Genomic DNA, 16635 nt, shown 5'->3' on the forward strand with positions numbered 1-16635 from the left:
TGATTGCCTTACATTAAGAACACTATTTTATACAATTTTAAAAAGACCTATGGGAGGATCTGACCCTCACATCACCCCTTGTATGTGCCCCTGCGCAGCAGGTTACATTAAATATTTCAACTGAAATTCAAAATCTCTTTGCAAATCATAAAACTGTCCTGACGAAACCTTCACTTTTCCAGGTACACTTTACCATGTACCCGGACAATAGAATCATATAATAATGTATTTTAAATTGTTTACCAAACGATCTGCACTCGCGGCAATGTTAAACAAGATAAACTATTTATCTTTCGATCAATGGTAGTTAGAAAAAATTCCATAAGCAAACCGAATTGAATTTTTTAGTGGCAATTTGGTATCGATTATTCAGGGTCATAATTTATTCCCATAAAGAGATTTTCTTTTTCTTTTTTTATCTAACTGATTTAGTTATTTATTCAGTCCAGTGATTAAATAAGTTTTTTTATTTACCTTGTTTTGCAGCAGTGTTATCAAAGTAATAATAAATCCATTAAACAACGTGTTTTTTATGTTTTCATATTTTAACAAATTTCAATTAGTAAAGTTTACTAAGTCAATTTAAATACATATATTTTTGTTGTTTGTTTGACTTGGAAAACGGTGAGATAAAAATGTCTTAAATAATTTAGAATTATATTCATTTAGATCAAGTAAATAATAAAAAGTATAGTTCAGAAATTAGATGACTAAAATATACAAAATTATGTGTAAAAAATTGAATGATATTGAAAAACATCAAATGGTTTACCATGATAATTTAATTTTTTTTGACCAATCTCAGTCATCTGTTTAATATTTCATTCAATAACTGAACAACATTATTAAAGTTTTCAAAATATTAATATGATAAAATTATATTGTCTTAATGCAATTTAAAATATTGATTGATTAAATATTAATCTTAATATATTAATTATTTTTTTTTTTTTTGCTATAATTGACATAGATTTTATTTTACATTTGATTAGTTATTTATTCATGAAAAAAAAAGAAAATTAAAAAGTAGCTTTCTTCTAGAGACACCTAGAATATAATGAATTTGGATAATTGTTTAAATATTATTTATATATATATAAATAAAGTGGGTAATTCGACTAATATTTATTTTACTTAATTAAGTATTTTTATAAAAAATTTATTTCGGAAAAAAATATGATTTTCCTTAGATTAAAATATAAAATGAGTAAACAGAATGTTTATTTAAAACCATAATTACATCGTTAAATTAATAAACTGTATTTTATGATTAATGATTAAAAAAAAAAAAATAATAATCAAAACCGAATTTATTCTTTCTAACTACAATGTAAAAAAGGAATTTGATTTTTCAGCTAAACAGTAAATAATTATCGTATTTACTGATTCAGCAATAACAAAACTTATCCAAAAATTATTTTTAATATTAGATTATTTAATTTATAAAGTATTTAAATGAGTATATTTTATATAATATGATAAATATAAAATATTTTTTAACTTCATATTAATATAGAATTTGAGTTTTACTATTTTAAAACGTCATGTGTAGTCAATAGAAAGAATAATTACATTAATACAAACATTTCCTGAACTTTTCTGACATGGGGAATATTCCCGGAAACTTTTACCGGACATGTTCATGATTTTACTTTCCCGGAAAAGTGCCCATTCCTATGAACACGTGTCAAGATTAATGCACGAAATGTCATCCGAAAATATAAATCAGTATCAGTTTAACAATTAGTACTCAAAGTTTTAAAGTGTTAAAGCTACATCTAAAAAATGTCCGAAAAAAAGAGGTTCTATGACAAAATTATGAAATTTATAAATTTACACCTACGCAACATAAGCAGTTATATGAAATTTATTAAACTCCAGAAATTAAAAATACTGAATATAGGTCGGCACTTATATAAATATATTCTTGCAATAAACGATACATTTCTTCACACACATTTTGCACAAATTTACTCATAGAACATTTAGGAACTCGAAATAAATATTGTAATGAACTATGAAATTCCCTCGTTACCTACTAGTTTTTTCCCAGCTGGTAGTGCCTCTCGAATAAAAGTATTTTGTTTTTGTATATTTGTTTCTACTTTACATAAAAGATAATATAAATGTTTATCGTCCATTTACGAAAAAATCTTAAAATCAATTTGATCTTCAATTTTCAGCTCTTTATACGGTAAAATCAGAATTCGTAACATCAGGGATGGACTGGCAGGATGGGTAGGTGGCCATACCTACCCAGGCTCTCTAAAAATTTTATATTTGTGCCTCAAGCTATATTGGTAGTTTTAATGTTTTTTTTTTTTTATATCATATACATATGCCGTGCAGACCTGTAATTCAGGAGGTGCCTACAATACTTTTGAACCCTATCTTAACAAAACGTGTAGGTATATTTAATAAATGATAATTTATATATATCTTTTTTAATAATGAATCATACTAGTCCCAATGTCTTCTTTAAATCTATAATTACAATTTATACAATCAATACAATTTATGAAAATAAAACAACTGCGGCTGTAATTGCGATGGCTATGAAAACTGATGGTTTGTAAAACGTATATCCACCCCCCCTCGGATCTACAAGGCTTTAGTCCTTCCCTGCGTACCAGTGACACAAGGAATTGAGACAAACGGACGTAGTCTCGGATGTCAAATATGAAAAATGGAAACCGCACTTAAGTCTCAAAATAAGAGTGTCTACTCGTAAGTCCGTCTCATCGGGTTTTCAAAAATCAATAGAGATAATGCGAGATAAAATTTTATCGTCTGTGCATCGAGTAACGATCGTGTTTCAGGTTTCACACGGAGTCGTTTATTTTTTCCTATCGACGTTTAGCACTTAAACACGTGTCTGCGATGGGATCGTGTTCCGTGATTGCGACTTGGTTTCTTGTTCAACTGGCAGGCTGAGAGGAGGGACAAACATTTGGAGTAATCGATCAGTGCCCGAGGAAAGGTCGTGTGCAATTTCCCATGATTCGGTTCTGATGAATACTCACGGATATACGGATACGGACGCGCGCGCATACGAATGATTTAATTAACTAAAACAACATTAACTAACTTGAACAACGGACTTGTATAGACTTTCGAAAACGAAGAACACAATGACATGTCTTCGTGGTTCGGGCGGACCGCAGTTGTACGTTATCAATCACACTGAAATGTAATTTCATACGTACGTCGTTATGATGTACTCGTGTACTCATATCTAGTACGCTACGTCCGTGGTCTGCTCATATTCGACGCCGAACAAACGAAAACCCGTTCATTTGCGCTATGATCATGTTATCCATTTCCATCATTTAATACAATGCATACGACTATGATATCCACGATTAATCACAACTCAGGCAGCGGCGACGTCGTGCAGTTCGCAAGACGACTACCGAGTCATATTTCAAAACTTGAAATATGCTTATGGAACGTAACATATAATTTTTTTTTTTTTAACCGATTATACTACGTGAATAGCGTAAAAATGTTTAATCAACCACTGTAGTACGCATGAAACGTATTGTACAAATTTCACTATACACATCACTCCACCGATTGATTTAACGAAAACAATAAATCTAGACCAGTGGTTCTCAACCGGGGTGATATGGACGCAGTGTAGGGATGACACGAAATCTACGAGGGAAAAGGAAAAAAATAAAAAAATAATTAATCTTAATAAAATCATATTATTGCCACAACTGTCGTGTAAATATCATACCTTTAAGTTTGTGTCTTTACATTATTTATATCCGATAAATACGTGCAGTTACAATGTTTATTGAACCCTGCAACTCAAATAAATTGTAGGTGTACCTACTTATTATTTTTCTGTGTACTGTTTTTTTTTTTTTTTGTTATTTCAAGAATTTTTCTAAAATACACAATTAAGGTTATTGATTATTTTGATGTTAAAGTGATGCGGTGTTTCATCCTAGTGGCTAAAGGTGACATTAACAGGAAAAGGATGAGAACCACTGATCAAGACATTAGTAAAATTAATTATTCGATTAATAGAAATAAAACAAATTTAATATCTATGCAACGCGTGTATCACAATGTGTTCGATACCGTAATCGGATTACTGTTGTTGCTTTAAAACCGTCACACATCCAACATAGAATGTAAGATGACTTTTCCCGTGTGTCCAATAAGCAACCGTCGAATACATTATTGTTCGAAACATTATATCGATTTGGTGTACAATGTTATACAAACGCGATTTACCCAATGTATTCTAACGGAATTGCTTTGTTTGAAACAACTGCATTACGGGCACTTGCTTCGTAACTACTTAACACGAATAAGGTATTTTAGCGCATATATATTCATCAAGGGTTATTAAGTTTATAGTTTAACACATGAATGTTACACGCACAACAATTGTAATGCACTGCCGTCTCGTTCAATGTGCATTGGCCGGTAAAGGTCGTCTGTATTAAAATCGTTACAGATGGTTTAGCGCAGAAATAACGATAACGGAGAAAAAAATAAGATATAAGATCGTGTTCAACAATACGTAAACGATTCGAAATAATACGTATTCGATATTGTAGACGAGTTGAACGTCATCGTTAACGTTATGCAGTTACTATTATACGAATCCACGCGTGCGGCAACATTCGATCGCTATAGTGTTATTTATTAGCGGTTTCACAAAAAAAAATCAAAAAAAAACATTTAAAAAAGCGTCGGAAAAAATCGGACGAGCAATGCATGTAAAAGTATTTTAGCATTTGAAACAGCGCTGTGACATTACGATATTACCATAGCGAAGTTTTGCGGACACGACGAGGTGACGGTCGTGTCCGGGGTGACCGACGCGTGCACCGAGTCCGCGGCTGACTGATTGGAAGTCGTGAGCAACGAGCTCAGGTGCGCTATGTAAGTGGTGGCCAACCGAAGCGTGTCGAGCTTGGACAGCTTGGTGTCGGCCGGCACCCACGGCAACGTAGTTTTTAGCCGACTGAAAGCCTTGCTTAACACCCGCATCCGAGCCCTCTCCCTCGCGTTGGCCGCGTTTCTCGGACATCCATCGTCTTCCTGCAAGTCCTGCTGCTGACGCTGTTGCTGTTGTTCCGACCACCAGTCCGGTTTACGTCTGCCCATGTCACATCTGTAACGATGACCAAAACGGTATTATTTTCATTATGGAAAAGTAACCGTTATATAATTCGTTATGAACACCAATCGGAAACAGTAAAAACATGACTTTCGATACGTTAAAGCAGTAGTTCTCAACCGGGGTGACATATCACCCAAAGTTGACATGGATGCAATTTAGGGGTGAAATCTCCATGGAAAAAGGAAAAAAATAAGAAAATAATTAATTTTAATAAAATCATATTATTACCATAACCGTCATGTAAATAGCGTACCTTTAAGTTTGCATCTTTATATTATTTATATTTATTGTATAGATCCAATAAACACGTACAGTATTATTATTAAAGCGAAATCGTTGCATTATCGATTATTTTATCGACTTAATCGGGGTCGTTAGTAAGTTATTTTGCAATCGCTAGTTATGTAGTATTATTATAGTAGGTATATTATAGCACTACAACTCTAGAAGACAATATGAGACTCGATCTTTCCACCATCAGTCCTCAACTTCCTCAACTTTGTAAAAACCACCAGAACCCAATTTCTCATCAGTTTTCATACAAATCATAAATATTTTTATTTTTATTTTTTTAATTTGCAAATTTAAATTTTAAAATATCAATGTTTATTGAACCCTGCAACTCAATAAAGTGTAGATGTAGTTTTTTTTGTTATTTCAACAATTATTTTAAAATACACAGTTAAGATTATTTATTATTTTTTAGGTTGACGCGGTGTTTGATTCTAGTAGCTAAAGGTGACATAAATGAGAAAGATATGAGAATCACTGCGTTAAGGGAATAATAAAAACGATGGTATTTTAACGCTTGATGAGCACAACTCTCTGTTGACGGGCCTATTGCAAACGTTCGAGGGCAAACCGTCTCAGGAAGAAAATATTCCCAAAACAATAAATTCTCTCTTGTTCCCCCCGCCCATGGAATTAGGTCTTGAATACGTTACGCATTTGTGACACATAGTTATATTGGACGTATTTGGTAGGCACACGCGGCCAGTTCACGCGTATTTCCGCGATTGACGTATATAATATATAATCAGAATTTCTTCCTTCCGCAAGATAATTTATTATTAAACTTTGCGAATTAAACTTAATCCTCGTATGAAAAACAGTTATAGTAAGTTTAAATTCAGAACTTCATGCAGTACCTATACCGGATAATACATTATTTGTCAAGTGCAAACTTCATTGTTTTTAACTTATAGTGTAATACATTTTTCAATTTTCCAGAATATGAAAGCCCAAATTTTATTATAATTATTTTATAATCGTTTTTTTTTGTTGAGTTATTTTTTAACCAATCTAACTTTTCAGTGGCTTGTTTATTATTTAACTCTTACCGCATATCCCACTTCATCGCGTGCATAAAAGTAATTCATGAAGAATAGGAAAATTTCCATTTCCTTTTTCACTCCACATAACTCACGTTATATCATTATCAGCTGAATACTAACGGCATTAATGAAGAATAAAAACTGTATGTTTCATTTTAGTATCTTAAAAACACATTCGTTACATTAATTTACGTTGTTATAAAACTGTATGTACGATTTTATTGAATTGTTTATGTAAAAATTTGTTTGCCAATTTGTCATTTCACTCAATTTTAATTTATTCAAAATGTTAGTATTAAAAGCTAATATAGGATAACTTAAACGTGTATTATCAAATTTCATGAGATTTACATTGATAATAAAAGATAATATTTTATCCTTTATACTATGCACGTATTCCGTTTTAAGACAATATGTTTAGATGACCTAAAACGGATTATAACATTGAAACGACTCTAAAGTAAAATCAACAAATTTTACTTAAGTATAACAGGATTATAAAGTATTGTGAAGTATTATACTTATATATACACCTTTCATATGTGTGAATATGAAATTTATATCTAAGACAAACATTTTTATAAAAACGATATCAGAACTTACAGCATTGTTATAATACGTGCAAAACTACAAGTGATACTGCAATTATAATAAGTAACTTCCATATTTGCATGAATGCAAAAGAAACTTTTAATAATTAAATACGATAAAATAAACATATTACATATTATGTGTACATATCACGAAGTGGTAAAAGCATAAGTGATATTGCCTACAGCAGTGGTTCTCCAACTATTTTGTTCGCAGAGCCCTTATATTTCTAAGAAAATGTTCGGAGCCCCAAAAATCAGAAAATATCTATTTGAAACTATAATGATTAGTACACAAAAAATGATATGATAATATTTCATCAAATTCATCAATATTATCATTGATCGATTCCAAATATTTCTTTAACAGGGCAAAATTATAAATTCTTTGTCAAGAAAAACACACAGTCCAAAATACATTTTTTTTTTTTTATAAAGCTCGGATTTTTTATTTGCTGTGAAAACTGTGGTAATTATACCTTGTATTGTTGTATTGATAAATGTATTTAATTTAATTCTGTAAAATATTAGCCAAGTAATGAAGTGGAAATAACCAATTTTATCAATAGGTCTGATTTTAAAATAAATGGGTGATCGGTGAATAAAACGTACAATTAATTGCGCAATTCAAGTCATCGTACACGTATTTTTCCTCGATAACTAAAAAGTATATGAATTTAATTAATTCAGATGTGCTCGCAGAGCCCCTAAACTTCACACGCGGAGCCCCGGGGCTCCACTAAGCACAGTTTGAGAACCGCTGGCCTACAGTGTTGTAAAAGCAAATCTACCCCTAACAAATTGCCTGTTACAGAAATAACTTAATTTAATACCTACCTATATAATAGATACTTAACGATCTTTAATTCAGTGTATTAAACACGCAATGTATTAAACGTTATAAACTAATCGATTCTCCTTCCCTTTCTTTACACGAATAGTTGTAAGCGTTTTACTCAATGATTATTAATTAATCATAAATCACCAAAATGCTTATGTTTCATTTGCAAAGAATTATAATAGTTAATGTTATGTAATATCAAAATTATATAATACGACGAAAATTAACGATAACGCGCGATGGCACAAAAATCATCGTTTGGATTTAATGGGCGTTACGCATAAGTGTATACGTTCTTCATTACAATACACTACTGGAATTATATGAGTACTTATTTGATATCTTTAAGAAAATGCCACACCCGTATGTTATCTTCGTCTTACAAACGTGCAATAAGGCAAATATATGTTCCATAGAACAAATTTTAGTTAACCTAAAGATTCTAGACTACAGTAAACTGGACCGTTATTAATCTTAAAAGGAATTAATTATACGTGTTTGTATGTCAATTTTTAGAATATTTAAATTGTTTAGTTTAATATGAACCTACTAAATCGGTTCTACTGAACGAATGCAGATAACAGCCATGTCGTATTACGCTTAAAATAAGACTACACAGGCGGGTTTGGCTTACTTTTAACTTGAATCAGTTGCTTTGATAAAGATAGTATATCTAATACAATTTAGTTAATATTAGGAGCATTTGATGTAGTTTAATATGTGCGGCAGACCCACATACGAAAATATTGTCAAAATATAAAATACATTATTTGGTCAACAGCTCATAGTTAATACGAGTACATTTAATTACACCTTGCCTTATTATAAAACACATACATTCTTAAGAAAAATCGAATATGTCAATATCTCAATCAGATCCTAACCAAGAGGAAAAAGTATTTTTATACTATTGTCCTAACACTTTGCTGGTGTCATAATATCAGGTGTGTCTACGTTATGTTTTTTTTGTAGATACAGTAAAATAACGCATTTATTAATAGATAATAATATGTGCATTTCAATTACTCAGTGTTCCTGAAGTTGGTACTACCTTAATCATTAATTCGCTTTTTTATTGCTATCACACCTGTATATTATTGAACGCTAGTAAAAGAACTACCTCGATTATTTTAAATGTTTGGTGCCTCAGACCTAAGTCATTCGAAAAACGTTCGAAGCGTAAACGTTATTCCAAGCATAAATCTCCGTCAGAGGTTATTTTAATGGTACAGTATCGACATGATGTTAATAATAATAATAAGATATGCATAAATTCAACGACGTAGTAAGTGTATGGTGAACTGTGTCTACACCAGGAACTTGAATTGCAAAGGAACACAAAATTGTGCAACAGTCATATTTTTATTCTGCCTTCGATCAGAACATTTTTCCATACTTTTTCGAATGTTTAGATTTTGTCTAATTGTACACGTTACGTGTGAATTCAATAGTGTAATAATTATTATGAAAATTTTACAAGGGATTAATATAGGAAATTTCCCAAGAAGAAATTATTGATGAATTTGTCAGTCTTAAAGTAAGAAAAAAAATTAATTTGAGTTTAAAATCGTCACTGTAATAATAACTAATTAATATGAATTGTATTCTTAAAAAAAGTGTCACGGGCAACCCTCGAAAGATGTGAAAACATATATGAGCTTAGATCGATAGATTTATTCTATAAAATTTGAAGTAAATTAAAACACGTGTTTTCGTTTTATTTGTAGGATAGGATTGAACATTTTTAAGAATTAAATTCTATTCATATTCTATTCCACCGCTCGATCTTTGTGTATCCGAGTCATGCGATGGGCGGTTATCTAACGGTGGGTAACATTCGGTACGACGGCGGCCAGACGGTAATATGAAGCCGCCCAAACTTCCTCCTCCATATCTGTTTCGTTCCCCCGCGCCACACTCTTGTTACCCAACCAATATCGTATGCACGGAAAATTTAATATTTCTAATTACTATTTAATTAATTAATTTTTTAAATTTTTCTCATTAGATGTCTTATCTGCACACAAAGTACTCGCGTTAAAAAAAAAAATATGCAAATCGGTCCAGTAGAACTTCAGATATAAGTGTCATAAAAATCACATATCCTCTTAATAAAATAATAAGTAAATACTGGATTTAATTGATTTTGTAACTTTTTATTGATACCCAGTAAGTCATATCTGATCAAATATGTATACGAATCAGTCTTCCTATTTAATTTAATTATGTAATTTTTTCAATTTTCAACGACTTTGCAATTTTTGCAATTATTGCTATTTTTGTATATTTCATGTGATAAAATATATAAATTATTATCTCTTAAGCGATTTTACAAAAAAAAAAAATATAACTTCGACGTCAATTTTTACATATAGTTAAATGTAATTTAAGATTTTTAAAATTATATTTATCAGAGTTATTCACGAAACTCACAAGTTTAGAAAAATCAAATAGTCAATTGCTTATTAGTTTAAACATATTTAATGAAATCGAAAATATTTCTAAAAATATTCCCGGTCCCAATGGAAAAATAGTTAAAGATTAATTAAAATGTGCCTTAGAAAATAATGAAAGATATAAAACTATTAAAACTTACTCTGAGATTATGACAGGAAATCAAAATGTTAATTTAGATATAACACCAATATTTTTTAAATTATTTTAAGTATGCATCAATAACAAGTGTCGACGATGAACGTATTTTTTTTATTATATAAACATATTTTAAGTAACAAACGATACAATTTTCAAGAACACTATTTAAAGATGTATATAACTATAAATTTTAATTCAGAAAAATTATATATTTTGTAAATATTATATTAATGTCCATAATATCATTTAAGACTCCTCATTGCTCAACTTCATACTAACGCTCTTCCTGACAACCCAACCAGACACCTCAAACGTGAATGGCCCAGAAATCTTCTCAACGCACATTAAACTCAAAATGTCTTTTTCATTTTTACTATCTCTCACTAAATTACTCTCCACGTAGAAATTTCTAATGTAAAATTTCTACTCACTGTCTTCCTCTCACCGCCTCTTTAAAAAAAAAAAAAAAAATATCTCATTCACATTTACTTATTGTACCATTTTGTATATATTGTAAATTTTCATAAATAAACGATAATTTAAAAAAATAAAATAAAATAAAATATCATTTAAGTAAGTATTAAATGATTATATATTTTATATGATTTTACTATGTAATTTTAATTTATATTTCCTTACAATTTTAACATATTTATACTGCAATTTTGATGCATTTTCATCGCAATTTTGGCATCTTTTTAGTGTAATTTTAAGATATTTTTAATGCAATTATATCCGGTCTTTAACAATAAGTATTGAATGTTACGTGAAAAAGGTAACGCTCAAAAATGTTCACTGCCCAAACCGCCATATAAGTTGTTTTCACGTAAAAAAAAAAATAATTAAAATTTAAAATTAAACAAAAATATTATCACGTCAAATTTTTAATTGGTAAAAAGGTATTTTTTCTAAGTTTATCAGGAATGCAAGCACGTCATCATACGCTACCGCACACATTACACATGTTCAATATCCATACGTTATAATGCATACATCGTTATAGTATCTAAATCATGACAAATCAAAATTATATTTAAAATATAAAATCTGATGAATATGAATAGACTTATCGGTTGTTCACATTCATTCGACTTTTCAGTGACAAAAATATAGAATTCCGGTTAAGTGCACTATACTAGTCTAAAACAACAATGCACGCACGCTTATTTTTTTTTTGATATCTATTCGCTGTTTATGCACTCGACCACAATAATCTTAATAAACTATTAAACATTTTTGATAAAATTCTAAGCAGCTGCAGTTTCACGATATTCTATACACTTAGGCCTAACTGAATAAATAAACATACTAATAAATAAATAGCGCTATAATTGTAGATAAATATCACAGGAATGTGCACTATATAGTTGACCATAATACATGCCATGTTTGGCGTATCCGATTTTATAAACTGCAGCAGCGTGCGACGTATGCAATGTAATTATGCAAAACTTGTTTTAACCACTATATCGTTTGCAAACGTGAAGTGTTCATTTTAAATTTCTCGTCATGTATTATATATATATGTATAATTTCTATCTCTCATTGCCAACACGCACACACACACACTACATTTTCCAGTGATAAATTATTATTCTAATTATTCTAGTTTATGCTAGAAATCCATATTGTATCTATATACCACTTATTATTTGTCAAGTAAAATATTTGCTAAATTTAAAAAAAATAGAATTCTATTGTAATACAAAAAAAGTTGCAAAGTATTAACATAATTATGATTACAGTGGAAATGGACACTGTTCGACGATTATATCTTTCAAACATTTGAAATCCAAATTATTTTTGATTCAAAAAATTTTTATTTACGCTACAAAAAACTTTTTATAGTTGTTTTTATTGCTTAGACATTATTATAAAATATCGTAAAATTCAACCGGAAAACATTTTGCAAATAAAGTATTTGTGTATTTTTTCTTTCATAATTCATCATTTAAGTAATTTTCTCCGTAAAATGTAAAAGCTATTTAACTGTTAAATGAATACAAAAAATAAGCTTAGTTCTTTCACTTTTTATAAAAACGTTTTAAATCTTTCTGTTTCTGCATCAACATTTGTATTGTTATTTAATTTTGTAAATACTCGTAAATCTAATTTTTAATCATATCGAAATTATCCACGTGTTATAATACTGATATAAATGTTACAGTTTAAAGTTTTGATAAAATTCCTATAGATTACAAATTACAAATTTAATATTATTAATTAATTAATCATTAAAATGTTGATATTTTAAAAATAAAATACTATAATGTACATCATAAATTAAATTAAAATAACTTGCCAAAAATATACATTATATTAAATTTTTAAGTAAAACAAAATGTGTTTATAAGCAGGTACGGAAATCTCAACAATTTTAAGGATTTCGGTTTCAGTTCCGGTATTTTAAAATAAAATTTTAATGTTCCGGTTCCGATTAAAAAATATTTTAACCAATTCCAACTTTTTTTTTGTTAACACGGAAAAAAGTATATAAAATAGATACTTAAGTATAAGATGCATTTTAATGTGAAGAAATACACTTTTATACTGAAAAAATCTGAATTTTATCAAAATAGTATATTATTATAATTATGATTGTAAGAACCTGTATGGATTTTGTTACCAAGTTAAACTAATGTAAAAGTATAAATGTTCTTGTTTTGTTCTTCATCATAAAACTTTAAAGTTATGTTAATATACATTAATTTTGGTTTTAACTTTCAAGAAAAATTTAATAATGTTACTGCAGTTAAAATATAAATAAAAAATGATGTAACATTAATTATATTAATCATAGGTAGGTTATAATAGGTACTATATTAGTTATAACTAGGACCCGGATTCCAATGTAAAGTGCATATTTTTTTGGTTTATCATACGCAATGCTTTCTAAGAACATTATTCGTTTCATGTAATGAGGGTTTCAAAACTACAAATTTTATTTTACATTTTTTCGCATATTTCGACGTTTTTTCATTTTTAGAGCATTTTTAGTATTATTGGGTCATTTTGTTGATTTTTAATGATATAATCGATATACTAAACAAATTTAGCCTATTCAAAAGAAAATCAAAAGAAAAATTATTTTCTTGATATTTAATTAGGTTTATCAGGTTTTTTCATACACATGGTCAATCTTTATTTTTCGATTCAATTTTTATCTTATCTTAATTTATTATTGACTATGGAACGTCACCAGTATTCGGTCAAATAACAAATCAACTTTAGTTTATATTACCTCGCAGACTTTGCTCGTATTACGTGTGAATGTGATTTTAATATATTAAATAGTGTGTAAAATAATGTCCAGACAAAAAAAAAATGTTCATTTTTAAGTTCATTTTAGTGATAAAATGCATTTTTTAAGGACATTTTTGGCTATTTTTAGAGCATATTTGTATGGTTTTAAGTGCATATAAATTCGGGTCTTAGTTATAACATAATTTTAAAAAAATTTTGATGTATGTTATATTATATTCAGACGCGGATTTAGAATTCAAATTGGGGGGGTCATTTTTTCGAAAGTACAAAAAGATAATACACAATTACAAAATAATAAAAGTAAATTATTAATTAAAATTAGAATGTTATGAATATATGGAACTGTTAATTTTTAAAATTAAATAACAAAGTTTAATTTTCTTTGTTTTATTTCTCCAAATTTAGAAATAATATTATCAACATTTATGTGTATATTCTTGTGAATATTGAACAAATCGTTCCTTTCCCATGTTTAAACGAAGCCATGAAACCTTAAGCCTTAAAATGCCTGGGAATAGAGAATGATCGCATGTATAGTGTTTTTTAACAAGTTATTAGAACCTAAATTAGCGATTAGCGGTGCCATATCAAGTAAATGGTATAATATTATATAAACATACGGGTAACAGATTAGAAGTAACCGAATTGGTTCCCGTTTGTGTACAGGTTAGGCGAGCCAGTGCATTGAGAGCAAAAAACAAATTCTTAAAAGCTATATGTATGACATATAGACACAATTATTATATCGATATGATAGAGTATAGAAATATAATAGATATAATATAGATTACTAGATACTAGCAAACAGGAAAGAAATAACAAATACTTGGAAAATTGTATGACTGAGTACATTAATGAGAAGATTACGAGAATTGAATATTTAAAGAAAGTTAGCTTCAAATTTGCAAATCAGTGGTTTTAAAATGTATTTATTATATTTTATTATTTGTATTTCGTACACCTAAGTGATGACTAGTTGACTTCCAAATCAACGATTTAAAATTGTATATTTTTATCATTTTTTTTTTTTTTTATCATACATTAACACATATTAACCAAGCCTACTTTAAAGTTAATAGTCCTAAGCCTGTAAAATTTAAAAGGAAAATGTGCGTAGTTAAACGGAAACCAATTCGGCTATACCTATTAAAATACCTCTTTCAGACGACAACCAATTCGGCATATAGGGTTGGAGCTCGGGAACCAATTCGGTACCAGCCAACGAATTGTCAGTAATCTTACGATTACGGATAATACGAATTTACAGGACAATAGTCATTATGAAATATAATATATATTAAGTTGTATGTATTATATGCAGTAATAATAATACAATTATTTTGAAAAAAATAAAAATAATATAATAATTAATTAATTTTTCTTGCAAAAAAAAAATATAATAAACATAATTTTATTTATTAGTAATAGTTGGTTATTATTAAAGCTGTTTATTTTAATTATTGGATAGTAATGTTAAAGATGTATGTAAAAAATAATTTTGAAGGGCCCATAATTGTAATTGCCTAGGAGCCCACAAATGTTTAATCCGGCACTGCCGGTCCCAGATCTGATTCTTTATGGTTTGGTTCCAGTCCCTGTCTATAAGTTACAATAACATTAGATAATATATACATTGTATTATTCGATAAATAAAAAATATAATATATCTACTGATAATACTATCAATAAAAAAATGCCTGAAAAATCTACAAATTTATTTGAGCAAAGTTTAAACATGACACGCTGATTAATTACAAAATAAATTATTAATATTGTCTTATACATCTTATACGCGGATTATTTATTTAAAAATAATATGTGTTTTAGTATAAATATAAATAACAAGGGCATCAATTATTTATTTGTGTTAGTATCATATTCATAAAAAATAAATTCAAAATATTTTTAATACTACCAAATTAAATAAAAAATATATTCATATATTTATTAATTATTTAATTGCTAACATTATAATGATAAAATTGATAATTTATTAGAATATAATTAATATAAGAAATCATTTTAAATCATAAAATTATTATAAACCCACAGAGTGTTAGGATATATGTTATAATTTGAAAAACGTAGGTACTTAAAAATTAATACTAACGTAAACATAAAATAAAAACTAAATATTGCATTTTATATTTTTATAACTAGTATTTAATTCCAATCATTATTACTTTTAAGCAGATCTTTCAAAACTTACAACCTATTCAAGCTACAATTGTTAGCTACAACTATTAAAACCTTTTACAAATTTCTTATAAAACTGTTGTTTATATAAAGATATATCTGGAATATATTAAAATATAATGAATCTAATAAGGAAAAAAAAATATTATTTTAATAAAATAAATATAGTAGTTTTAATGTTTTAAAATTTGTATACTAAGTTTTGTATAATAATATTATCAAACTAATTTTGAAAACAATTATGTAAACATTAAATTATAACTGTTTAAAATGTATGTATAATTAATGTAAACAATTAATATTAATAAAAATTTGTTGTAGAACAGAAGAAAAATATAATAAAATTAACTTACAATGAATTTCCCAGTTAGCATCCAAGAGCAAAATTAAAGTCATTCGTAACGTTTAAAAGAGACTCGTGCAACTAAAAATAATATATGTTTCCGATTTAATGCTATGGGTGGAGCTTCAATAGGTTCCCTAAAAATTGGCTACCAATAGCATATGGTTAGAGGAGGATATCATTTTGTTTTAAATAGATACCAACCCCGTAGACTAGACAAGTTTATTTTTGTCAGCATGTTTGTGTTAACCTTATGCAGAAGGGCCCCCCACAAAATTATGTCGTAAAACAAATGTAAGCGTACCAATGGAATGCGTGATAAAACG

General features: G+C 28.5%; 1 protein-coding gene across 1 annotated transcript in view; it reads right to left on the minus strand.

The window, feature by feature from the left end:
* LOC112690437 (transcription factor 21-like) overlaps positions 1-16400 on the minus strand; it is a 42494-nt gene extending 26094 nt beyond the window's left edge. Inside the window, exons 1-2 of the mRNA XM_025564448.1 lie at positions 16320-16400; positions 4789-5137 (exon numbers count right to left, since the gene is read on the minus strand). Coding sequence (XP_025420233.1) covers positions 4789-5130 — 342 coding nt within the window. The 5' untranslated portion in view covers positions 5131-5137; positions 16320-16400. The remainder of the gene's footprint in view (positions 1-4788; positions 5138-16319) is intronic.
* Between the last annotated feature and the right edge of the window lie 235 nt (positions 16401-16635).

This window comes from Sipha flava, unplaced genomic scaffold, assembly GCF_003268045.1.
Source record: "Sipha flava isolate LNK unplaced genomic scaffold, YSA_version1 50423_pilon_pilon, whole genome shotgun sequence".
Taxonomy (NCBI): Eukaryota; Metazoa; Arthropoda; class Insecta; order Hemiptera; family Aphididae; genus Sipha; species Sipha flava.